General features: G+C 46.3%; 1 protein-coding gene across 1 annotated transcript in view; it reads left to right on the top strand.

The window, feature by feature from the left end:
• rasgef1ba (RasGEF domain family, member 1Ba) overlaps positions 1-26,215 on the top strand; it is a 159,015-nt gene that overhangs the window by 128,655 nt on the left and 4,145 nt on the right. Inside the window, exons 7-15 of the mRNA XM_055887850.1 lie at positions 2,639-2,851; positions 3,071-3,145; positions 5,884-5,979; positions 6,109-6,211; positions 9,141-9,220; positions 12,949-13,044; positions 22,223-22,318; positions 23,200-23,323; positions 25,172-25,244. Of these exons, the coding sequence (XP_055743825.1) occupies positions 2,639-2,851; positions 3,071-3,145; positions 5,884-5,979; positions 6,109-6,211; positions 9,141-9,220; positions 12,949-13,044; positions 22,223-22,318; positions 23,200-23,323; positions 25,172-25,244 (956 nt within the window). The remainder of the gene's footprint in view (positions 1-2,638; positions 2,852-3,070; positions 3,146-5,883; positions 5,980-6,108; positions 6,212-9,140; positions 9,221-12,948; positions 13,045-22,222; positions 22,319-23,199; positions 23,324-25,171; positions 25,245-26,215) is intronic.

The following is a 26,215-nucleotide window of genomic DNA, read 5'->3' as shown; positions in this document are numbered from 1 at the left end:
TCCCTACTAGCTAGCTTGAGGCGGGGCGACGCCGGGAGACGGTGTCCTTCGCTCCCCTCCTACCGGAACTCTCCCTACTAGCTAGCTTGAGGCGGGGCGACGCCGGTAGACGGTGTCCTTCGCTCCCCTCCTACCGGAACTCTCCCTACTAGCTAGCTTGAGGCGGGGCGACGCCGGTAGACGGTGTCCTTTGCTCCCCTCCTACCGGAACCCTCCCTACTAGCTAGCTTGAGGCGGGGCGACGCCGGTAGACGGTGTCCTTCGCTCCCCTCCTACCGGATCCCTCCCTACTAGCTAGCTTGAGGCGGGGCGATTCCGGTAGACGGTGTCCTTCGCTCCCTCCTGCCGAACACCTGCCCTCGCCGTCGTTAACAGAACTGCAGGAAAACAGAAGGACACTGTCTACCGTTGTCGCCCTCGTTTCTTCTTCTGTGGGGTTTATCGCTGGTTGGCATCCAACGTTATGGTACCTACTGTACTGGAGCGCTCCTACCTCCCGCCTGTCAGGACCCGGTGTGAGAAACAGTCACTATTAGTCGGCAGAACCCAGAAGATGAGGCAGACACAGCAGTACTAGAGACGGTGGTTTAATAAAGGAAAAAGATCTTCAGGCAAAAATATAAATCCACAACGTCAAAAGTAAAGCCAAGAGGAAAAAATGAATATCCTCCAAGAAACAAAGAAAATTCACAAAGTGATAAGAACAGCAGGGAAAAAACAAACCTCAAAAGAATAATCAAAAATGAACAAGAACAAAACCAGAGTACCTCAGGAAAATCCAACTAGAGACACCAATGGTCACAGCATGGCTGGGGCTGGGTGCTAACATACAAACACAGCGCAAAGAACTGAGGAACATTAAGGGTTTAAATACCTACAAGGTAATGAGGCACAGGTGAAAACAATAACTAGAACAAGGGAAAAACAAAAGGTTCAAAAAGGCGCAATGGGGGCATCTAGTGGCCAAAACCTGACACCGCCAGTCCTAGCTTAACAATTGACCAATATAAGTAGAAAGATAGGTTCTTGCAAATGCAGGAACGCCCACACGCAGGAACGCCCACACGCAGGAACGCCCACACGCAGGACACACGCAGGAACGCCCTGTATTGCAGGCCATAATTGCACCCTTCTCTTCGGATCTAGATGCGGCATTTGACCAATTATTATTATTTTTTTTAACCTTTTCTATAAGTATTTTTTCAGACAGACGTGAGCATGCTCAGCAGGAGTGGTATAAACAGAGACTATGCTACTGGTACGCATAAACACTGGGATGGCAGCAAGAAGGCAAGTAACTGAAAGGTCATTCATTTGAATCCCTGAGCCGACAAGGTGAAAAATCTCTGTGCCCTTGGACAAGGCCTTAATTGCTCCAGGGTTGTGGTTGATCATGGCAGACCCTGGCCGTGACCCCACTCTCTCCGAGGGTGTCTCAGAGAGAGTGGGATATGCAAAAATACACATTTCCAATTCACACATGCGTATTTATAAGACCCCACCAAATTATTATGAAGAGTGATTGCATTACAGCTCTAATGCACTTAAGTTCTCTCTCTCTCTCTCTCTCTCTCTCTCTCTCTCTCTCTCTCTCTCTCTCTCTCTCTCTCTCTCTCTCTCTCTCTCTCTCTCTCTCTGTCTCTCTGTCTCTCTGTCTCTGTCTCTCTCTCTGTCTGATCTGCATTACATAACACAGAGAAAGAGACCCTTCTGGCGCTGGTCAGGTGGTCCCCACCAGGAGGTGATGTCACAGAGCCAGGAAAGAGAGGGCTGAGATCGAGACAGTCTGTTGCTTTTTCTGATGCCAGGGTTGAGGGTGGCGGAGGCGTAGGAAAAAGGGCAACCCAAGCTCAACAGAGTCATTTGTTACAACGAGCTCCCATCATCTCTATCGCTATGTGGAAATGTCAGCCTGGGATCTCCATGAATAGTTTCTAATTTCAGAAACTGAGCAGAGCCCCCCTGCCCCCCCCCCCCCTCCTGTCTCTCTATCTTGCTGTCTCACTGTCTCTCTGTCTGTCTCTGTCTTTATATATCTATTCAATTTCAATTCACGGCCTTTATTGGCATGGGAAACATATGTTAACATTGCCAAAGCAAGTGAAATAGATCATTTACAAAAGTGAAATAAACAATATAAAATTAACAGTAAGCATTACACTCACAGAAGTTCCAAAAGAATAAAGACATTTTATAATGGCATTATATATATATATATATATATATATACAGAGTGTTGTAATGATGTGTAAATAGTTCATGTCCAAAAGTGAAAATAAATAAGCATAAATATACGTTGTATTTAAAATGGTGTTTGTTCTTCACTGGTTGCCCTTTTCTTGTGGCAGCAGGTCACATCTTGCTGCTGTGATGGCACACTGTGGTATTTCACCCAATTGATATGGGAGTTTATCAAAATTGGATTTGTTTTTATCTCTCTATATATTATCTCTCTCTTTACCTCTACACATGTATATACATGTGCCAGTATTTTAAACTAATTGCATGAAAAACATTGAACTGTAATCTCCTCAAAGAAATTCACTCTCCCCCTTCCCTTCTCCCTACCTCTCCTTTCCCTTCTCTCCCCCTCTCTTCTCCCCTCTCTCTCCTTCCCTCCCTCCATCCCTCCCACCAGCTGTACAGGAAGGTGGTCCAGCAGATGATTCAGGTCCTAATCAGGAAGCTGACTACTCTGAGCCAGTACGAGGAGGCCCTGGTCAAGGTCAATGCTACGGCCACAGACCGACTGACCGCGCTGAAGGCCAAGCCTCAGGCCATCCAGAGAGACATGCTGTCCGTCTGCAATGACCCCTTCACCGTGGCACAGCAGCTCACGCACATAGAACTGGTATGTTACTAAATGATCAAATACCAGACGATCTGCTCTTAGGAGACAATCTGCTCTCTCCTTTCTTCAGTGTATAGATCTCTATGCTTTTAAAAACAGTAAAACAGTCTAATAGTGACTTGGCTAAACATTTATTAACTTCCTTGAACTGACAATATAAATATGTCTATCAAAAACGCAGACAGATGGAATTTATTGAGTTCCTTTTTCCTTTTTCAGGAGAGACTGAGCTACATCGGACCAGAGGAATTTATCCAGGCCTTTGAGAAGAAAGACCCTCTTGATAATGATAAGGTACAACAATAGGTCACTGGTATGTTACGCAACAGGCTACAGTTGGCTATCACCGTGTGTTGTTATACATTATACAACGGGTGGGTCTAATCCTAGAAGGTGATTGGTTAAAACCGCATTCCACCTGGTGTCTATTCTATGCTACCACCGGCTAAAGCGTTGAAATGCCTATTTATATTGTTCCATCTCACTGCGCAATCCACGGTCTCATCAGCCCAGCCAGGCAATTTATAAACTTGATCTCCGCTATAAAAAGCATCTAGACATTATCTCCGATTTCTTTTAGACGAGCAATTGGTTTTCAACAGCGGAGATTTGTATAAACCTTCCTGTCTGTCTCTCTGACATTTGCAACATTGTTTCAATATTTAAATTCGATCTCCAGCTGCCCCATAGTAATGAACATGTTGGGGTTGAGACGAGACAGAGAGGCAGCCTTTCTCAGCCAATCGAAATCATGAATCGGCATCATTTTTATGGACATATATATAGAGAAATGTCAATAGAAAAAAGGAAGTAAAATGAAACAAAATGCTGCTAGTTTAGTCTTTCCAGCTTCAGTTTGAAGTGATTGTGTTAGCTGTGTTGTTGGCTAGCTCCTCTGAACAACAGTGTCCTGAAGAGAAAGTACATTTTCCTTGCCAGGTGATATTGCTCATTATTAGCTCATTGTTATGAATGAATTCAAATAGATGTCACTAGAAAACAGCTTAAATAAATGCAAATTAAGCTACTTTGCTGTTATTCTGGCTGAACTGTTTGACGTGACTGTAAATTAGCGGGAGTTGGCTAGCTAGCAAGCAAGGGGTAAGAACATTGCCAGCCAGTATGGCAATAGAACATTTAGAATGAACGACTGGGTCGCGCCCATAGATACAGAACAGAAAGACTTAACGACTGGGTCGTATCTCTGGCAACCAAACCGATAGAAAGAACTACCAGTCGGCTTGGGTAGCAACCCTAGATTTGTGTCGACTATATCTCGTGGAAGGATGAAATAGTATGAATAAATTAATACAAATAAAGTTGAATGAAAATATTTCAATCATTATTTGATTATGTTGTATAAAAGTGATAATGCCCTCGAAGCCGGTGTTGGGAGGAGATATTGGCACAGTTTCGGTCGCAGTTGCACGTTTTTTGTAAAAACAAATAGGCAATGTCTGACCTGCGAATTCATTGTTTTTTCAAAATGGCCCATGCGCTGATTGAGTTTGACAACCCTGGGCTAGCGTATCTATTTATTTAGCAAGCTAAAATGGAGCTTAACATTAACTAGCTAGCTAGCTGCTGGGAGGATGTCAAATCTTTGGATGAGTGTGTGAGTGACCGACTTTTCCCCCTCATGTCGTTTTTCAGTGGCTACAGCTACAGATGCAGGTGTCATTTGGTAAGCTAACAAGAAATGTGAATCGCTTCGCTAGCTAGCTATGTTGAACTTGAACGACTGTTATCCACAGTTGGCATATCTCTTAGTTGTCAATCAAATGTATTTGGCATCGCTCATGGGGGGGCAGCAGTGGTTTATAGTACTTAAGTGAAAATACTTTAAAGTAATACTTAATACATTTTTTGGTGTATCTGTACTTTACTTTACTATTTATATTTTGGACAACTTTTACTCCACTATATTTCCAAATACAATAATGTACTTTTTACTCCATACATTTTCCCTGACATCCAAAATTACTCGTTACCACTCTTTATTGCTGTACAATGTGTACAAATGCGTTAATATACTTCATTCCCAAACGTTTTATGAATTTATTAAAACAAGAAAATTGCTAGTTTCTCAAAAATTAAAAAAATTAAAAGATTGTTGTATTCTTCCTGGGGGTGTATTTGAACATTTTAATCAGATTTAATGTTGCTAAAACGCAGTCAGTTACACTTTAACTGAACTGATGTTATCTCATCGAACAAAACGTATAAGATCTGTACTAAGCCTGTTTTAACCTCAGAAATTATTTTTCGGCATATGTCCCAAAACCACAATCTTTTCCCCATAGCAATGTCCAACGAACCAGAGGTTGAAAGGACTAGAAGCTAGCGAGGGCGGTAGGTAGACCAAATATGTGCTGTTCCTCTTCCTCTTCTGTCTGTCCGGAGGGCATAGAATGCTTGGGCCGTATTGCCTAGCAACCACTCAGCTACAAAACCCAAGAGTTCTGGGAGGCTGCGTGGAGCTTGTGTGTTTTTGCTGCTAGGCAACAATGAGACTTGGGGGGGGGGGGGGTTAGTGCTCTTTCTTTTGTGCCTTGGGCTACCTCTACATCCACTTCCAAAGGGTTGTGAGGGGGGCTGTGTGTGTGAGGGTGTGGGGTGACCACTGTGGAGAGAGCTACGTAAGGCTAAAGGAATGTTTGGTATCAGAATCAGAGAGAAATCCTCTGGTCTTTTGACAAGTCATCACAGCTCTGCTCAATAATGTGAATAGCTAGCTAGCTAGCTGACACCCTGATAGTGTGACTCAGAGCATAGAGCCGAGTCTGCATTAATAGTCTAATTACAAAGACAACTATAAAGCCTAAACACCCATCTGGGGATCTAGGTTCACGTTTGAAATAAAATGACAGAATGTTGAACTGTTTTACTCATTTTGTTGTTGGCAAAATACCTAAAAATTAAAAAATAAGGTAAGTATTGCTAATGAAATGCTATTGTTGCTAATGCTAACTAAATGTTACGGTATCTATGCCATCTTAATGCTAATGAAATGGCTGTGTTTATCTCCACAGAGCTGTTTCAGCGATCACAAGAAGGCTAGCAACCTGGAGGCGTATGTAGAGTGGTTCAACAGACTCAGCTTCATGGTGGCCACAGAGATCTGCATGGTGTGTAGCTAGTGAACTAGCATTTACCCTATTGCAGCTAGTGAGTGTTACCTTGGTTATCATCGTGTATCTTTTTTTAAACTTTTTGACCCGAGGGTTTTATTTTGCTCTTTTGTTGTTGTTGACAAGCCCGTGAAGAAGAAGCAGCGAGCGCGAGTCATCGAGTTCTTCATCGACGTGGCGCGGGAATGTTTTAACATCGGCAACTTCAACTCTCTAATGGCCATTATCTGTAAGTGTTTATCGTTGTTGTTGTCTATTTGTTGTTGTTTTTTTCACCCTTTTTTTCACCCTTTTTCACCCTCACCCTTCACCCTTTCACCTTGTCACAATTCACTCCTCTGCTCACTTGCTATACACACAAAAGGCTTTTTGTCGACAGTCAGGAAATTCAATCAGTAAATGCAATTTGTTGTTCAGCGAGATTTTACCTTCCTAATCCATATAATACCAATGCAAGTAACTTCTTTTGACCAACTAGGTAAAAATAGCCTACATAAAGCCAACAAATAAAAAATAATGCAGGTAGAAAATATCCTGATTTTAAAAAATCCGATAAATTACATGCCAGTTTGTTCATGTTATTTCAATCACATGAATCTCTACTCGTCTGCAATGAACTTTAAACATTGTATGAACTATCATCTGGGTCCGGGGAGAAGCTTGTGCAAAACCTACAACATTGCCAGTGAGCTCCAGACACAGACAGCTGTATTTACACTTGGATTTTTTAAAATATCTTTAAATTGAACCTTTATTTAACTAGGCAAGTCAGTTAAGAACAACAGGCCTACACAAACACCCATATTAGACCGATGGTCAGCACTGACCAGGGAGGGAGAGAGGGAGGTTATTGGCAGGCACGCCATTGGAAGGCAAAAAGTTTAGGGATAAAGGGAGGGGACTGTAGGGGAGTCAGAGCCATCTGTCCCAGCCCCTCTTTCCCTGGAGTCTCCAGGGACCTAGAGATGGGAAGCAGAGTGGTTACCATATGGGAAGCAGAGTGGTTACCATATGGGAAGCAGAGTGGTTACCATATGGGAAGCAGAGTGGTTACCATATGGGAAGCAGAGTGTTGGAAGCAGAGTGGTTACCATATGGGAAGCAGAGTGTTGGAAGCAGAGTGGTTACCATATGGGAAGCAGAGTGTTGGAAGGGGAAGCAGAGTGGTTACCATATGGGAAGCAGAGTGGTGGAAGCAGAGTGGTTACCATATGGGAAGCAGAGTGTTGGAAGCAGAGTGGTTACCATATGGGAAGCAGAGTGTTGGAAGCAGAGTGGTTACCATATGGGAAGCAGAGTGGTTACCATATGGGAAGCAGAGTGGTTACCATATGGGAAGCAGAGTGTTGGAAGCAGAGTGGTTACCATATGGGAAGCAGAGTGTTGGAAGCAGAGTGGTTACCATATGGGAAGCAGAGTGTTGGAAGGGGAAGCAGAGTGGTTACCATATGGGAAGCAGAGTGGTGGAAGCAGAGTGGTTACCATATGGGAAGCAGAGTGTTGGAAGCAGAGTGGTTACCATATGGGAAGCAGAGTGTTGGAAGCAGAGTGGTTACCATATGGGAAGCAGAGTGTTGGTAGGGGAAGCAGAGTGGTTACCATATGGGAAGCAGAGTGTTGGAAGCAGAGTGGTTACCATATGGGAAGCAGAGTGTTGGAAGCAGAGTGGTTACCATATGGGAAGCAGAGTGGTGGAAGGGGAAGCAGAGTGGTTACCATATGGGAAGCAGAGTGTTGGAAGCAGAGTGGTTACCATATGGGAAGCAGAGTGGTGGAAGGGGAAGCAGAGTGGTTACCATATGGGAAGCAGAGTGTTGGTAGGGGAAGCAGAGTGGTTACCATATGGGAAGCAGAGTGGTTACCATATGGAAAGCAGAGTGTTGGAAGCAGAGTGGTTACCATATGGGAAGCAGAGTGTTGGTAGGGGAAGCAGAGTGGTTACCATATGGGAAGCAGAGTGTTGGAAGCAGAGTGGTTACCATATGGGAAGCAGAGTGTTGGAAGCAGAGTGGTTACCATATGGGAAGCAGAGTGTTGGTAGGGGAAGCAGAGTGGTTACCATATGGGAAGCAGAGTGGTGGAAGGGGAAGCAGAGTGGTTACCATATGGGAAGCAGAGTGGTTACCATATGGGAAGCAGAGTGGTTACCATATGGGAAGCAGAGTGGTTACCATATGGGAAGCAGAGTGGTGGAAGGGGAAGCAGAGTGGTTACCATATGGGAAGCAGAGTGTTGGAAGCAGAGTGGTTACCATATGGGAAGCAGAGTGTTGGAAGCAGAGTGGTTACCATATGGGAAGCAGAGTGTTGGTAGGGGAAGCAGAGTGGTTACCATATGGGAAGCAGAGTGGTGGAAGCAGAGTGGTTACCATATGGGAAGCAGAGTGTTGGAAGCAGAGTGGTTACCATATGGGAAGCAGAGTGGTGGAAGGGGAAGCAGAGTGGTTACCATATGGGAAGCAGAGTGTTGGAAGCAGAGTGGTTACCATATGGGAAGCAGAGTGGTGGAAGGGGAAGCAGAGTGGTTACCATATGGGAAGCAGAGTGTTGGTAGGGGAAGCAGAGTTGTTACCATATGGGAAGCAGAGTGGTGGAAGCAGAGTGGTTACCATATGGAAAGCAGAGTGTTGGAAGCAGAGTGGTTACCATATGGGAAGCAGAGTGTTGGTAGGGGAAGCAGAGTGGTTACCATATGGGAAGCAGAGTGTTGGAAGCAGAGTGGTTACCATATGGGAAGCAGAGTGTTGGAAGCAGAGTGGTTACCATATGGGAAGCAGAGTGTTGGTAGGGGAAGCAGAGTGGTTACCATATGGGAAGCAGAGTGGTGGAAGGGGAAGCAGAGTGGTTACCATATGGGAAGCAGAGTGTTGGTAGGGGAAGCAGAGTGGTTACCATATGGGAAGCAGAGTGGTGGAAGCAGAGTGGTTACCATATGGGAAGCAGAGTGTTGGAAGCAGAGTGGTTACCATATGGGAAGCAGAGTGGTGGAAGGGGAAGCAGAGTGGTTACCATATGGGAAGCAGAGTGGTGGAAGCGAGGCTTGTGTGAACACTATCGTGTTCACACAAAATGCGGGGAGGGGATTGTGTTATGCCTGTCTGTTTCAATGAGGAAAAAGCTGTGTTTGTCTAATTTTGTCGGGCATCTTGCTCTCTGCAGCTGGGATGAACATGAGTCCTGTGTCTCGACTGAAGAAGACCTGGAGCAAAGTCAAGACGGCCAAGTTTGACATCTTGGAGGTACATGCACGCACGCACGCACACAAACACACACTTTCATTGTCACTTGCTGCATGTAGTGTCATGCACTTGAGCTCATGCATCATGCAATCTAGCGGACTGAAATGGCAGAGGCAGCTAGTGCTTAGTTAACCTTCACATGTTATCCTGTAATTCTAGTGGACTGCCTCTGTGCTGTTGGAAGTAGTTCCATGGTGATGGAGGAGGAAGAGGCAGGTCCTGGGGGATGGGTAGCCCTAGACGTTGAGCTCTACCTGGGGCTCAGATAACACTGAGCTCCCTGGGGGGTTGTGGAAGAAGGGCCTTCCAGTCAGATGTGAAGTAGCAGAGATTAAAGAGATCAACCAGGTTGGGCTCCAGTGGAACCCAGGAACCATCAAAGGAGCCGGTTTCTCTCTCTTTCTCCTCTCTCTGTCCTCTCTCTCTCTTTCTCCTCGCTCTCCTTCTCTCTCTGTCTCTCTTTCTCTCTCTCTCTTTCTCCTCTCTATCCCTCTCTCTCTCTCTCTGTCTTTCTCTCTCTCTCTCTGTCCTCTCTCTCTATCCTTCTCTCCCTCTCTGTCTTTCTCTCTCTCTCTCTGTCTTTCTCTCTCTGTCTTTCTCTCTCTCTCTATCCTTCTCTCTCTCTCTTTCTCATCTCTCTCTTTCTCCTCTCTCTCTTTCTCCTCTCTCTCTTTCTCCTCTCTCTCTTTCTCCTCTCTCTCTTTCTCCTCTCTCTCTTTCTCCTCTCTCTCTTTCTCCTCTCTCTCTTTCTCCTCTCTCTCCTTCTCCTCTCTCCTTCTCCTCGCTCTCCTTCTCCTCTCTCTCTTTCTCCTCTCTCTCTTTATCCTCTCTCTCTTTATCCTCTCTCTCTTTCTCCTCTCTCTCTTTCTCCTCGCTCTCCTTATCCTCTCTCTCTTTCTCCTCTCTCTCCTTCTCCTCTCTCTCTTTCTCCTCTCTCTCTTTCTCCTCTCTCTCCTTCTCCTCTCTCTCTTTCTCCTCTCTCTCTTTCTCCTCTCTCTCCTTCTCCTCTCTCTCTTTCTCCTCACTCTCTTTTTCCTCACTCTCTTTCTCCTCTCTCTCTTTCTCCTCTCTCTCTTTCTCCTCTCTCTCTCTCTTTCTCCTCTCTCTCTCTCTTTCTCCTCTCTCTCTTTCTCCTCACTCTCTTTCTCCTCTCTCTCTTTCTCCTCTCTCTTTCTCCTCACTCTCTTTCTCCTCACTCTCTTTCTCCTCTCTCTCTTTCTCCTCTCTCTTTCTCCTCTCTCTCCTTCTCCTCTCTCTCTTTCTCCTCTCTCTCTTTCTCCTCTCTCTCTTTCTCCTCGCTCTCCTTCTCCTCTCTCTCTTTCTCCTCGCTCTCCTTCTCCTCTCTCTCTCTGTCCTCTCTCTCTATCCTTCTCTCTCTCTCTTTCTTTCTCTCTCTCTCTCTCTATCCTTCTCTCTCTCTCTCTGTCTTCTCTCTCTCTCTGTCCTTCTCTCTCTCTCTCTCTCTGTCTTCTCTCTCTCTCCCTGTCCTTCTCTCTCTCTGTCCTTCTCTCTCTCTCTCTCTGTTCTCTCTTTCTCTCTCTCTCTGTTCTCTCTTTCTCTCTCTCTCTCTCTGTTCTCTCTCTCTCTCTCTGTTCTCTTTCTCTCTCTCTCTCTGTGTTCTCTCTCTGTAGGGATGTTCTTGCTAGTGATGTTGGTGGCTGTGGTGTTAGGTTATTGTCCTCCCTCTGTGTTGATAGAGGTCAGAGTGCTGGTAGGCAGGTTTGATGGCTCCATCTGTCTTGCTGCATATGTGTGCCTGCAGTTGATTTGACAGGGTTGGTTTATGTGTGACTGTGAGTGATTGGTCGAGTCATTGAAAAGCAATGAAACCTTTTTCTAGGGGAGTGGTGAGGTGTTTTCTGGTTTTCTTTTTTTGTATTTTTTTGTATTTTTCACCCCTTCTTTCTCCCCAATTTCGTGGTATCTAATTGGTAGTTACAGTCTTGTCTCATCGCTGCAACTCCCGTACGGACTCGGGAGAGGTGAAGGTCGAGAGCCATGCGTCCTCCGAAACACAACCCAACCAAGCCGCACTGCTTCTTGACACAATTCCCACTTAACCCGGAAGCCATCCGCACCAATGTGTCGGAGGAAACACTGTTACACCAGGCGGTGGTGTCAGCGTGCACTGAGCCCGGCCCGCCACAGGAGTTGCTAGTGCGCGATGGAACAAGGACATCCCTGCCAGCCAAACCCTCCCCTAACTCGGACGACGGTGGGCCAATTGTGGGTCTCCCGATCGCGGCCGGCTGCTACAGAGCCTGGACTCTAACCCAGAATCTCTAGTGACACAGCTAGCAGTGTGATGCAGTACCTTAGACCACCGAGACAGAGCCTGGACCCTAACCTAGAATCTCTAGTGGCACAGCTAGCACTGTGATGCAGTGTCTTAGACCACTGAGACAGAGCCTGGACTCTAACCTAGAATCTCTAGTGGCACAGCTAGCACTGTGATGCAGTACCTTAGGCCACCGAGACAGAGCCTGGACTCGAACCTAGAATCTCTAGTGGCACAGCTAGCACTGTGATGCAGTGTCTTAGACCACTGAGACAGAGCCTGGACTCGAACCTAGAATCTCTAGTGGCACAGCTAGCACTGCGATGCAGTACCTTAGACCACTGAGACAGAGCCTGGACTCTAACCTAGAATCTCTAGTGGCACAGCTAGCACTGTGATGCAGTACCTTAGACCACCGAGACAGAGCCTGGACTCTAACCTAGAATCTCTAGTAACACAGCTAGCACTGTGATGCAGTACCTTAGACCACCGAGACAGAGCCTGGACTCGAACCTAGAATCTCTAGTGGCACAGCTAGCAGTGTGATGCAGTACCTTAGACCACCGAGACAAGGTTCTGGTTTTCTTGTATGAAGGGTAGACCATCGCTCCAAAGCCTGTCCAACGACTAACCAATCACCATATTTGAACCCAAACCACATGTTTTAGAATTACATTTACCAAAAGTAGTGATGCAATCAATATACTGAACAAGTCAGTTAAGAACGAAATTGTTATTTTCAATATGGCCGCCTAGAACTGTCTTGTTTAGGGGCAGAACAACAGATTTGTACCTTGTCAGCTCAGGGATTCGAACTTGCAACCTTTCGGTTACTAGTCCGACGCTCTAACCACTAGGCTACGCTGCCGCCTCATATGATGAGGAAGATGAACTAAAAGATGAACTGAATCATACGATCTCCATCTCACTGTCTGAGGATGTAGTTAGAAACAATATTTAATCTGAGAGCTTTCTCGGGCTCCCGAGTGGCGCAGCTGCATCTCAGTGCTAGAGGCGTCACTACAGACCTTGGTTCGATTCCAGGCTGTATCACAACCGGTCGTGATTGGGAGTCCCATAGGGCGGCGCACTATTCTTTTTTGTCCAGCGTCGTCCGGGTTGTACAAAACAAATTTAAAAGACACATTCAAATAGACACAAATCTTTGGAATCGAACCAAGGTCTGTAGTGACGCCTCTAGCACTGAGATGCAGCTGCGCCACTCGGGAGCCCGAGAAAGCTCTCAGATGAAATATTGTTTCTACAGGGCTAATAGATGGTGCGGTTTATAAATCGCCTCATTGTGTTCCCACAGGAATGTGTCGGACTCTGTTTCGTTAATTAGTGAGCTCTGTTCTTAAACTGACTTGTCGTGTTAAATAAATAAATACAAAATTAATATTCTGCTGCTATACTGGCGTTATAATGCTAATCTCTCTTCTCTCTCCAGCATCAGATGAATCCTTCCAGTAACTTCTACAACTACAGAACAGCGTTGAGAGGAGCAACACAGAGGTCCAGAACAGCCAACAGCACGAGAGAGAAGGTGAGCTTCGATACATTCACACGCATCTGAGAATCAAGGCCTGTAAAGCATCTTAGAGTCGGAGAGCAGATCTAGGAACAGTATTGTTTTTTTTAGATTGTAATGAATAAGATTACATGGACAGGGAAGATCAGACCTTTCCTGAGACGCTGATCCTGATGCCTTCAGTTGTGGAGTCTCTCCAGACAGATTTTTCCTCATCAGCCCTTGGATTCAACCCTCAACCCTCCAGTTACTGGCCTGTCTCTCTAAACCCCCAACCCCCCAGTTACTGGCCCGCCTCTCTAAACCCCCAACCCCCCAGTTACTGGCCCGTCTCTCTAAACCCCCAACCCCCCCAGTTACTGGCCCGTCTCTCTAAACCCCCAGCCCTCCAGTTACTGGCCCGCCTCTCTAAACCCCCCAGTTACTGGCCCGTCTCTCTAAATCCCCAACCCTCCATTTCAGACCGAAACAGTTTAGTGATTCATGTAGATTCTGATCTCTCCAAATGATGGGAATGTTCTCCGTTCTCTCTGCCTGTCTGAATTATTATAGAGCCTGTTTCTCCGTTCCTCTGAATTATTATAGAGCCCGTTTCTCCGTTCTCTGCCTGTCTGAATTATTATAGAGCCCGTTTCTCTGTTCTCTCTGGCTGTCTGAATTATCCCAGAGGCCGTTTCTCCATTCTCTCTGGCTGTCTGAATTATCCCAGAGCCCATTTCTCCGTTCTCTCTGGCTGTCTGAATTATCCCAGAGGCCGTTTCTCCATTCTCTCTGGCTGTCTGAATTATCCCAGAGCCCATTTCTCCGTTCTCTCTGCCTGTCTGAATTATCCCAGAGCCCATTTCTCCGTTCTCTCTGCCTGTCTGAATTATCCCAGAGCCCATTTCTCCGTTCTCTCTGCCTGTCTGAATTATCCCAGAGCCCATTTCTCCGTTCTCTCTGCCTGTCTGAATTATCCCAGAACCCACTAAGTGTGTGATATGTCCAGCTGCACCAATTAAAATGTTTCTGACATATATGTAAAAAGTAAACAGGGCTGTTGTTGAAGTGTTTGACGCACGCTGTGCTCCACTGAAGCCCAGAAAACTAACAAACACTCCGTCTCTCTCACAACTGATAAGCAGCAATTAATTATTATGTAAAGTGGAGCTCTGTATCGTGCGTGTCTTTCATGTGACCAGAAAACAAGTGGAGGGAATTTGGTGGGAACGAGAAGAACTTGATAAACATTCCAGAACGGCACTACAGTGTGAGAACGGGAAAACAGAACGGCCTTCCGATGTGGCCATCGGTTGGTTTGCTTCCATCTTGTTATCTCCGCTCAGTGTTGTCGTGTTATCGACACTAAAAACACAACAAACTCTTGAGGTCTTCGGGTTCAGTTGGGACATCATTCATAACAAGAACTCTGAAGCAGAGAAGTCAAAAGGTGAAGCCATGAATAGGTTCAGCTGAGAACTGGTTCTGGTAATGACGTCAGAGAGACACAACGTGAAGGGCCTCATTTCCTCCTCCATCAGAAATATGTTCAGTTCCTTTTCAGGAATGGAAAAAGAAACATGGCCGACTGCCAGCTCACATAACGTTCTCTTCTTTCTCTCTCTCTCTCTCTGCTTGCGTCTCTGTCTCTCTCTAACCCACCCTGATCTGACCCGGTGTGAACTGGCCAGTCTGTTCCAATCCAGCTTGCGCTAGTCTAGTGTTAGCGGGTTAGCCTAGCTAGCGGGTTAGTCTAGCTAGCGGGTTAGCCTAGCTAGCGGGTTAGCCTAGCTAGCGGGTTAGCCTAGCTAGAGGGTTAGCCCAGTGGCTAATGATTTAGCCTAGCAGATTAGCCTTAGAGAGCGGGTTAGACTAGTGGGTTAGTCTAGCTTTAGCAGGTTAGCCTAGCATGTAGCACGCCCTGGAAGGAAGGGCTTAATCCAGCATGTTTATTGATGTTCTGGGTGTACTGTTAATGTATTAGGTTAGTTGACGGTTGGATAATGCTGTGACAATATGATTGGGTTAGCTAACATGCTGACCAGACCGGACACGTCGCGTGCGCGAGTGTCACAAAATAAATTTAGAAATCCATATTATTCAATTATTGCACCCACACTGCTTGCGCGCGCCAACGAGCGTCTGCGACACCAAGGGCTAAAATAGATGTCGTTCCTATTTCTGACGCAGATCGCGCTGCAAGTCCTGCCTCTCCCATCGGTTTATAGAAGCAGGTACCCACGTGCCATCTCCTCATTGGTTTATAGAAGCAGGTACCCACGTGCCATCTCCTCATTGGTTATAGAAAGACGAACTGTTTTGCCGGTAGTCGTGGTAATACAATGAAAGTTTAGATGTGATCACCATATAATTTAAACGATGAAAAAGCCTGGAAGGAGGAGAGATGACTAGAAATGATTCGGTTGGCCATTTTATGTGTGGATTAATTGTCGGAGTAGAGATCCTTGTGCATTTCAGGTAAAATAACAACTCAATGTTTATATCCCAGGACAAATTAGCTAGCAACAGCAAGCTAGCTAAATAGGACAAATTAACGTTAGCTAGCAAGTGCAAGCTAACTAGATAAAGTACCATACATGTTTAATGGTTTTCAACCTGTCCCCAAATTAATGTCATTGGTTCAGAGTTTGTTTTGATATTTTAACCTGCGTGTCGTGATCGCGTTTGGTGTGGGGGGGGCAAAATACATTTATGCACGATAGCGCACAATGGCGCATGCGCGCAGCCGGTTTGGGCAAGGTGTAAGGGTTAGTTCACTGTCAACATTTAATGTGTTAGCTGAGTGTTTCTTTTAGGGAGGAGGGGAGGGGGGGATTTAGCTATCTGTGTGGAAATGTTTTGAAGAGCCCTGGTTGGCTGCTCAGACAGACAGTGAGGGGGTCATAAGACAGAATGTTCCAAATTCCCAGGCAGAACAGTGGAATGTTCCTTCTTGTTCTTGTGACTTCTTCATCTAATGAGGGTTTGTTTATGGCTCAAATAAAAAAGTATATTTACACATATGCCCAGGGCTCTAAAGTACGACCAAATTTGGTTTGCATGCGTGACAAAATATTTTGATGTGCGACCTGGTAGTTTTAATCTGAGAGCACCAGTATGACCAAACAAATCCAATATACATGTATATCTATTGTTGTTATGATAACGCTGGGCTGTACCGTTGTTTCCCGAGCGCAGGTACGTTAGCGCTATGCTTGCACCATTACTACAGCGAAATCCAATTTGTTTTTTCTTTTCTGGCCCAAACAATTCAAAGATCTGACCACAGGACGTTGGTGGCACCTTAATTGGGGAGAACGGGCTGGTGGAAAATGACTGTAGCGGAATCAGTGGAATGGTATCAAAATACATCAAACGCATGGTTTCCATGGTTGCCAGGTGTTAGATGCTGTTCCATTTGCGCCGTTCTGTTATTAGGAGTTGTTCTCCCCTCAGCAGCCTCCGCTGGATCTGACCCATAATACATATTACCGGCGCAACGTTTTTTTTTTCTCTTCCTGTCGAGGATCGGGGGGGGGGGGGGGGTCGCATTTTACGTTCATAATCCACGTCGCGGGCCGTTCTAAAACTATTTACGTGCTGTTAACCATGTCTTTTACAACCTTGTTCTGTCATGTTTCTTTAAAACCTCCTTAGCTAGCTAGCTAACAACCTGGTAACTTTACCAGTTTATCCAAACATTTGGGGACACAGAAAGGGACAGCTTCTTCAGGAAATGACATATCTCTTGTATGTTGTCATCTAATAACATGATGCTCTTAAAGGGATAGTGTACCCTTTTTTCCCCTATGTAACCTGTCTCAATAGAGGAAATAGCGATTTTATATAATGGAGAAACCTAACATTCCACAAATGACTTTTTAATTTCAATTACTGATATTTGTATCAACATTTTTTTAGCTTTAAAAAAAAAAATTGTTTTATTTGAGTTACATATTAGTTCCTAGAGGTACAACATATCTAGAATTCATATAGGCTCCTGATACTCAACTCTGGACCTTGAAGCCAGTTCCACAGATTTTTCATCTTCTTCATTGTTCCCCTCTAAACAGGGACTGATTTTAGACCTGGGACACGATACCAGGTGTGTACAATTAATGATCGGGTAGAACAGGAAGCCAACAGGCTCCGTAATGATCGGGTAGAACAGGAAGCCAACAGGCTCCGTACCTCTTAAAGTAACAGTTGAATACCGTTGATATAGGCTATATCTCAATCAATGTTATAAAAAAAATAAAAAAAATAAAAAAACATTGTGCTGCTAACTTTTTAAAGTATGGACCACTAGTGCTAGCAATGAAAAGATTATAATTTAGATCCCTGCACGCGCCATAGTAGATGTGGACTTTTTTGGGGGCACTGGTCCAATGTTAATGTTGTTTATACAACATGTTTTCTGTCCTCTGTCCTCAGTTCAGAGCTGTCAGTGTCACGGAGAGCAGAGAGAGAGCAGAAAGACTGATATCATTTGGTACATTCTGTGCTGTTTACTTTATTCAATTTGATTAGAATAACACGTTGGGCAGCTGAGGAGCCGTTGATATAAAACTCAAGCGTGACATCACATGGTTGTTGATCAGTGCTTCGTCGCACACTGTATTACACTGTTCCCTCACAGAGCTGGCCTGTCTTCCCTCACAGAGCTGGCCTGTCTTCCCTCACAGAGCTGGCCTGTATTCCCTCAACAGAGCTGGCCTGTATTCACTCACAGAGCTGGCCTGTATTCACTCACAGAGCTGGCCTGTCTTCCCTCACAGAGCTGGCCTGTCTTCCCTCACAGAGCTGGCCTGTCTTCCCTCACAGAGCTGGCCTGTCTTCCCTCCACAGAGCTGGCCTGTTTTCCCTCCACAGAGCTGGCCTGTCTTCCCTCCACAGAGCTGGCCTGTATTCCCTCCACAGAGCTGGCCTGTCTTCCCTCCACAGAGCTGGCCTGTATTCCCTCCACAGAGCTGGCCTGTATTCCCTCCACAGAGCTGGCCTGTATTCCCTCCACAGAGCTGGCCTGTATTCCCTCCACAGAGCTGGCCTGTATTCACAAATTGTCTGAGTAGGAGCACTAATCTAGGATCAGGTCCCCCTGTCTTTTTCATTATGATCTAATTCCTGACATTTAATCCTAGTAAAAATTCTCTGTCTTAGGTCAGTTTAGGATCACCACTTTATTTTAAGAATGTGAAATGTCAGAATAATAGTAGAGAGAATTATTTATTTCAGCTTTTATTTCTTTCATCACAATCCCCAGTGGGTCAGAAGTTTACATACACTCAATTAGTATTTTGGCTATTTGACCAAGAAGGCGAGTGATGGAGTGCTGCGTCAGATGACCTGGCCTCCACAATCACCCGATCACAACCCAATTGAGATGGTGTGGGATGAGTTGGACCGCAGAGTGAAGGAAAAGCAACCAACAAGTGCTCAGCATATGTGGAACTCCTTCAAGTCTGTTGGAAAAGCATTCCAGGTGAAGCTGGTTGAGAGAATGCCAAGAGTGTGCAAAGCTGTCATCAAGGCTAAGTGTGGCTACTTTGAAGAATCTCAAATAATAAAATATATTTTGATTTGTTTAACACTTGATTGGTTACTACATGATCCAATCTGTGTTATTTCATAGTTTTGATGTCTTCACTATTATTCGATAATGTAGAAAACAGGAAAACTACAGGAAAACCCTTGAATGAGTAGCTGTGTCCAAACTTTTGACTGGTACTGTGTATATAATATTTTTTAACACAATGGCATGGAAAGAGAGTTTATATAAGAGAATACCGTTGATAGGAAAGTAGAAAGTAGACAATGAAAAGGACAGTGGATATTTGGGCGAGAGGCATCTTCTAGAATGTTACATATTGAAGTAGAATCAACACCCATCACATAACATTGACTTGGATGGTAATGTTTGTTCTAGTCATTTTATTTCTATGCTACGTTACCTAACAAACCCTCCGTCTCCCACTGAGTAAACCAGTAAACCACTTCCTCTGTTCTGCTGTCAAACTCCCGATGGGATGCAATGTGCTCAACTCTCTCCTCTTGTGTAATAACAGTGAAAGGTGCTTGAAGCCAACAGTCAATCGCATAACGATGAAAAACAGACCAGCACTCGATTTGATTCAGTTGCAAATTGAAGATTGGTTTATTTTATTCAGTCAGGCAACATGTCCTGCTGGAACTATCCTGTCCATCTCTCCAACCACCAGAGTGGTTAGGAACTATCCTGTCCATCTCTCCAACCACCAGAGTGGTTAGGAACTATCCTGTCCATCTCTCCAACCACCAGAGTGGTTAGGAACTATCCTGTCCATCTCTCCAGCCACCAGAGTGGTTAGGAACTATCCTGTCCATCTCTCCAGCCACCAGAGTGGTTAGGAACTATCCTGTCCATCTCTCCAACCACCAGAGTGGTTAGGAACTATCCTGTCCATCTCTCCAACCACCAGAGTGGTTAGGAACTATCCTGTCCATCTCTCCAACCACCAGAGTGGTTAGGAACTATCCTGTCCATCTCTCCAACCACCAGAGTGGTTAGGAACGATCCTGTCCATCTCTCCAACCACCAGAGTGGTTAGGAACTATCCTGTCCATCTCTCCAACCACCAGAGTGGTTAGGAACTATCCTGTCCATCTCTCCAACCACCAGAGTGGTTAGGAACTATCCTGTCCATCTCTCCAACCACCAGAGTGGTTAGGAACTATCCTGTCCATCTCTCCAACCACCAGAGTGGTTAGGAACTATCCTGTCCATCTCTCCAACCACCAGAGTGGTTAGGAACTATCCTGTCCATCTCTCCAACCACCAGAGTGGTTAGGAACTATCCTGTCCATCTCTCCAACCACCAGAGTGGTTAGGAACGATCCTGTCCATCTCTCCAACCACCAGAGTGGTTAGGAACTATCCTGTCCATCTCTCCAACCACCAGAGTGGTTAGGAACTATCCTGTCCATCTCTCCAACCACCAGAGTGGTTAGGAACTATCCTGTCCATCTCTCCAACCACCAGAGTGGTTAGGAACTATCCTGTCCATCTCTCCAACCACCAGAGTGGTTAGGAACTATCCTGTCCATCTCTCCAACCACCAGAGTGGTTAGGAACTATCCTGTCCATCTCTCCAACCACCAGAGTGGTTAGGAACTATCCTGTCCATCTCTCCAACCACCAGAGTGGTTAGGAACTATCCTGTCCATCTCTCCAACCACCAGAGTGGTTAGGAACTATCCTGTCCATCTCTCCAACCACCAGAGTGGTTAGGAACTATCCTGTCCATCTCTCCAACCACCAGAGTGGTTAGGAACTATCCTGTCCATCTCTCCAACCACCAGAGTGGTTAGGAACTATCCTGTCCATCTCTCCAACCACCAGAGTGGTTAGAAACTATCCTGTCCATCTCTCCAACCACCAGAGTGGTTAGGAACAGACACTGTTGTCTTTGTGTGTGAACCATGGTGTGGACCATCCTTCATGTCGTAATAACGACTAACGAGGTAGTGTGTGAGTGTTGCTAATAACTAGCTGTGTGCGTGTGTGTGTGAGAGTTGAGCGCTTTCAGAGCACCTGTCTGTTGTCAGTGTCTCTCATCGCTCCTTATTTCAGACACCTGATTCACTCCCTCCCGTTCTCTCTCGTCTCCCTCCATCCCTGAATCCATCCCTCCCTCCATCCCTGAATCTCTCCCTTAATAATTGATCCAGTTTAGTACATTGCATTAACTCCCTCCCTCTTTCTCTCCCCTGTCCTCACTCCCTCCCTTCCTTTCTGACTTGTTCAAGCCAGCCAGGCATTCTGCACGGCTGCAGCCACATCAGTTCCCCTCTCTGAGAGTGGGGAAGCCGTGGAGGTGTGTGTCAGTCTGCCTCTTTGGAGCCTCTCTCTGCTCAGCTTATCATTTTCTCCCCACCCTGTAACCCTGCACACCCTCTCAATGCTCCAACTGATGTTGATTCATGTGCTTGGTGGGGTGTGGAGGGGAGATGGGAGGATGAGAGGACGGATAATAAGGTGGTATACAGACATCCTGTACCCAGTGGGTAGAGAGCACCAGGGTAATGTTTAGTAGGGATCTGTACTGTACAACCCAGTGGGTAGAGAGCGCCAGGGTAATGTTTAGTAGGGATCTGTACTGTACAACCCAGTGGGTAGAGAGCACCAGGGTAATGTTTAGTAGAGATCTGTACTGTACAACCCAGTGGGTAGAGAGCACCAGGGTAATGTTTAGTGGGGATCTGTACTGTACAACCCAGTGGGTAGAGAACACCAGGGTAATGTTTAGTAGAGATCTGTTTAGTAGAGATCTGTACTGTACAACTCTGTACAACTCAACCTAATGCCTGGGTTAGGGCCAACCCTAACCTCTCTGTAACCTAATGCCTGGGTTAGGGCCAACCCTAACCTCTCTGTAACCTAATGCCTGGGTTAGGGCCAACCCTAACCTCTCTGTAACCTAATGCCTAGGTTAGGGCCAACCCTAACCTCTCTGTAACCTAATGCCTGGGTTAGGGCCAACCCTAACCTCTCTGTAACCTAATGCCTGGGTTAGGGCCAACCCTAACCTGTCTGTAACCTAATGCCTGGGTTAGGGCCAACCCTAACCTCTCTCTAACCTAATGCCTGGGTTAGGGCCAACCCTAACTTCACTGTAACCTAATGCCTGGGTTAGGGCCAACCCTAACCTCTCTGTAACCTAATGCCTGGGTTAGGGCCAACCCTAACCTCACTCTAACCTAATGCCTGGGTTAGGGCCAACCCTAACCTCACTCTAACCTAATGCCTGGGTTAGGGCCAACCCTAACCTCTCTGTAACCTAATGCCTGGGTTAGGGCCAACCCTAACCTCTCTGTAACCTAATGCCTGGGTTAGGGCCAACCCTAACCTCTCTGTAACCTAATGCCTGGGTTAGGGCCAACCCTAACCTCTCTGTAACCTAATGCCTGGGTTAGGGCCAACCCTAACCTCTCTGTAACCTAATGCCTGGGTTAGGGCCAACCCTAACCTCTCTGTAACCTAATGCCTGGGTTAGGGCCAACCCTAACCTCTCTGTAACCTAATGCCTGGGTTAGGGCCAACCCTAACCTCTCTGTTACCTGACTGTTGTAACCTGACTGCTGTTTTAAATTATCCCCTCTCTCTCTCTCTCTCTCTCTCCCATCTGTCTCCTCTTTTTCTTCTTTCTCTCTTCTCTCTCCTCTTTCTCTCTCTCAGATTGTCATCCCGTTCTTCAGCCTGCTGATCAAAGACATCTATTTCCTGAACGAGGGATGCTCTAACAGGATGCAGAACGGACATGTAAACTTTGAGGTGCGTTTGGGGAAACAGTTTGTTGTTTGTAAGGAAATCCCCCCCCCCCAGGGTTCCCAATATGGGGCCTGTAGACCAAACTTGGCCCAATTGGTTTGGCCCACCAGAAACTTCCAGAATGACCTTATGTTTTTATGAACAATATTTGTTCGGGGGAGGGTTTGGCTCACTACTGAGGTGGTTTGTCCACCTCTGTAATAAGATGAAGTAAGGTTTTTACATAACCCAGGTCCAGCTGTTTCAGAAATGTCCCATTGCTAAAGGAGACCGTTTGCACACCAACATATTTACAGAACATAGTAACGGAAAAGGCCTTTATTTTATTTTTTTAACATCTTCACCCAATAACTGATAGAGAAAGGGGGAAGTAAGACTTCTGCACTACAGTAGAATTAAGACTTTTATCATTGGAGACTCTATTCATAGTCTAGAAGGCAGTCGTCAGGGCAGCCAAGTCGTCCGGGCAGCCAAGTCGTCCGGGCAGCCAAGTCGTCAGGGCAGACAGTCGTCAGGGCGGCCAAGTCGTCAGGGCGGCCAAGTCGTCAGGGCGGCCAAGTCGTCAGGGCGGCCAAGTCGTCAGGGCGGCCAAGTCGTCAGGACGGCCAAGTCGTCAGGGCAGCCAAGTCGTCAGGGCAGCCAAGTCGTCAGAGCAGCCAAGTCGTCAGGGCAGCCAAGTCGTCAGGGCAGCCAAGTCGTCAGGGCAGCCAAGTCGTCAGGGCAGCCAAGTCGTCAGGGCAGCCAAGTCGTCAGGGCAGCCAGTCATGAGATAAGTGAATGTTTCCATCAGTTGTGGTAGTGTTACATCATTTCTATAGTGACCAGCCAGTGCATTCATCTATGTTGTGTTAACATTGCATTCATGTTTTATTGTTGTTTTTCAGAAATTCTGGGAGATGGCGAAGCAAGTTAGCGAGTTCATGGTTTGGAAGAAGGTGGAGTGTCCGTTTGAGAAGGACCGTAAGATTCTCCAGTATCTGCTCACCGCACCGGTTTTCAGCGAGGACAGTATGTTTACACCCCTCAAAAGACGCCCCCCCCCCTTAACGCCACAATGCTGCTCACATGTTGTAAAAGGTCAATGTACCGAAGTGATTATATCATTTTAAACTAAATCGACTCAGGAAAGAGTACGCTAGATATGTCCGCTATACTTTAACGTTCAGTGTTCTCCTCCAGAAGTATGCTGTATGATAATGTGGATATGACAGTTCTCTCTCCTCTCAGCTCTGTGTCTGGCCTCCTATGACAGTTCTCTCTCCTCTCAGCTCTGTGTCTGGCCTCCTATGACAGTTCTCTCTCCTCTCAGCTCTGTGTCTGGCCTCCTATGACAGTTCTCTCTCCTCTCAGCTCTGTGTCTGGCCTCCTATGACAGTTCTCTCTCCTCTCAGCTCTGTGTCTGGCCTCCTATGACAGTTCTCTCTCCTCTCAGCTCTGTGTCTGGCCTCCTATGACAGTGATGCTGATGGTTCTCTCTGTTCTCTCTCCTCTCAGCTCTGTGTCTGGCCTCCTATGACAGTTCTCTCTCCTCTCAGCTCTGTGTCTGGCCTCCTATGACAGTTCTTTCTCCTCTCAGCTCTGTGTCTGGCCTCCTATGACAGTTCTCTCTCCTCTCAGCTCTGTGTCTGGCCTCCTATGACAGTTCTCTCTCTTCTCAGCTCTGTGTCTGGCCTATGACAGTTCTCTCTCTTCTCAGCTCTGTGTCTGGCCTATGACAGTTCTCTCTCTGTTCAGCTCTGTGTCTGGCCTCCTATGACAGTTCTCTCTCCTCTCAGCTCTGTGTCTGGCCTCCTATGACAGTTCTCTCTCTGTTCAGCTCTGTGTCTGGCCTCCTATGACAGTTCTCTCTCTGTTCAGCTCTGTGTCTGGCCTCCTATGACAGTGATGCTGATGGTTCTCTCTGTTCTCTCTCTTCTCAGCTCTGTGTCTGGCCTCCTATGATAGTTCTCTCTCTTCTCAGCTCTGTGTCTGGCCTATGACAGTTCTCTCTCCTCTCAGCGCTGTGTCTGGCCTCCTATGACAGTTCTCTCTCCTCTCAGCTCTGTGTCTGGCCTCCTATGACAGTGATGCTGATGGTTCTCTCTGTTCTCTCTCTTCTCAGCTCTGTGTCTGGCCTCCTATGACAGTTCTCTTTCTTCTCAGCTCTGTGTCTGGCCTCCTATGACAGTGATGCTGATGGTTCTCTCTGTTCTCTCTCTTCTCAGCTCTGTGTCTGGCCTCCTATGATAGTTCTCTCTCTTCTCAGCTCTGTGTCTGGCCTCCTATGACAGTTCTCTCTCCTCTCAGCTCTGTGTCTGGCCTCCTATGACAGTTCTCTCTCCTCTCAGCTCTGTGTCTGGCCTCCTATGACAGTTCTCTCTCTGTTCAGCTCTGTGTCTGGCCTCCTATGACAGCTCTCTCCTCTCAGCTCTGTGTCTGGCCTCCTATGACAGTTCTCTCTCTGTTCAGCTCTGTGTCTGGCCTCCTATGACAGTTCTCTCTCTGTTCAGCTCTGTGTCTGGCCTCCTATGACAGTGATGCTGATGGTTCTCTCTGTTCTCTCTCTTCTCAGCTCTGTGTCTGGCCTCCTATGATAGTTCTCTCTCTTCTCAGCTCTGTGTCTGGCCTATGACAGTTCTCTCTCCTCTCAGCGCTGTGTCTGGCCTCCTATGACAGTTCTCTCTCCTCTCAGCTCTGTGTCTGGCCTCCTATGACAGTTCTCTCTCTTCTCAGCTCTGTGTCTGGCCTCCTATGACAGTTCTATCTCTGTTCAGCTCTGTGTCTGGCCTCCTATGACAGTTCTCTCTCTTCTCAGCTCTGTGTCTGGCCTCCTATGACAGTGATGCTGAGGGTTCTCTCTGTTCTCTCTCTTCTCAGCTCTGTGTCTGGCCTCCTATGACAGTGAAGGCCCTGAGAATAATATGGAGAAGGACAGATGGAAGTCTTTGAGGTATGTACCCTCCCCGGGATGATGTTTGTACGTGTGTACCCGAGGGTCAGCACCAATGCGACAGAATCTGTCCCATTACTCCAGACTGGTGTAGTTTCTCTCTCTCCCCACTGAGACTCCAGACTGGTGTAGTTTCTCTCTCTCCCCACTGAGACTCCAGACTGGTGTAGTTTCTCTCTCTCCCATATGAGACTCCAGACTGGGTCTAATCCTGGATGCTGATTGGTTAATACCGCATTCCAGCTGGTGTCTATTCCACAAGTTACCACCAGCTAAATCTATGATGTTAAAATGCCTATTTACTCTGTTCCATCTGACTGCGTAATCCACTGTCTCATCAGCCCAGCCAGGCAATTTATAAACTTGATCTCCACTATAAAAAGCATCTAGACATTATCTCCCATTTCTTTTAGACGAGCAATTGGTTTTCAACAGCAGAGATTTGTATAAACTTTGCTGTCCGTCTCTCCGACATTGGCAACATTGTTTCAATATTCAAATTCGATCTCCAGCTGTCCCATAGTAATGAACATGCTGGGGTTGAGACGAGACAGACTGCATTTATGAATCAGCATTATTGTTATGGATATATACAAAGAAATGTCAAGAGAAAAACATTAAATGCAGCTAGTTTGCTGTCATTCCAGCTTTCAGTTTGAAGTGATTGTGTTGGCTGTGTAGTTGGCTATCTCTGCTGAACAGTGATCTGGCGAGAGAGAAAATGTTCTATGACAGGTGAAATCGCACATCATTAGCTCATTGTTATGGATGTATCCCCCCCCCCCCCCCCAAAATAACTAGAAAACAAGTTAAACAAACTGAAATGCAGCTACTTTGCTGTTATTCTGGCTGCACTGTTTGACGTGACTGTGTTAGCCAAAGTTGGCTAGCTAGTAAACATGGGCAACGGTACATTTATAATGAACGACTGGGTTGCTCCTCTGGCAACCGAACCAATTGAACGAACGACC

The sequence above is a fragment of the Salvelinus fontinalis genome, chromosome 28, assembly GCF_029448725.1.
Source record: "Salvelinus fontinalis isolate EN_2023a chromosome 28, ASM2944872v1, whole genome shotgun sequence".
NCBI classification, from domain to species: Eukaryota; Metazoa; Chordata; class Actinopteri; order Salmoniformes; family Salmonidae; genus Salvelinus; species Salvelinus fontinalis.
The sequence above is the reverse complement of the archived record's forward strand: the minus strand, read 5'-3'. Positions and strand labels throughout refer to the sequence as shown.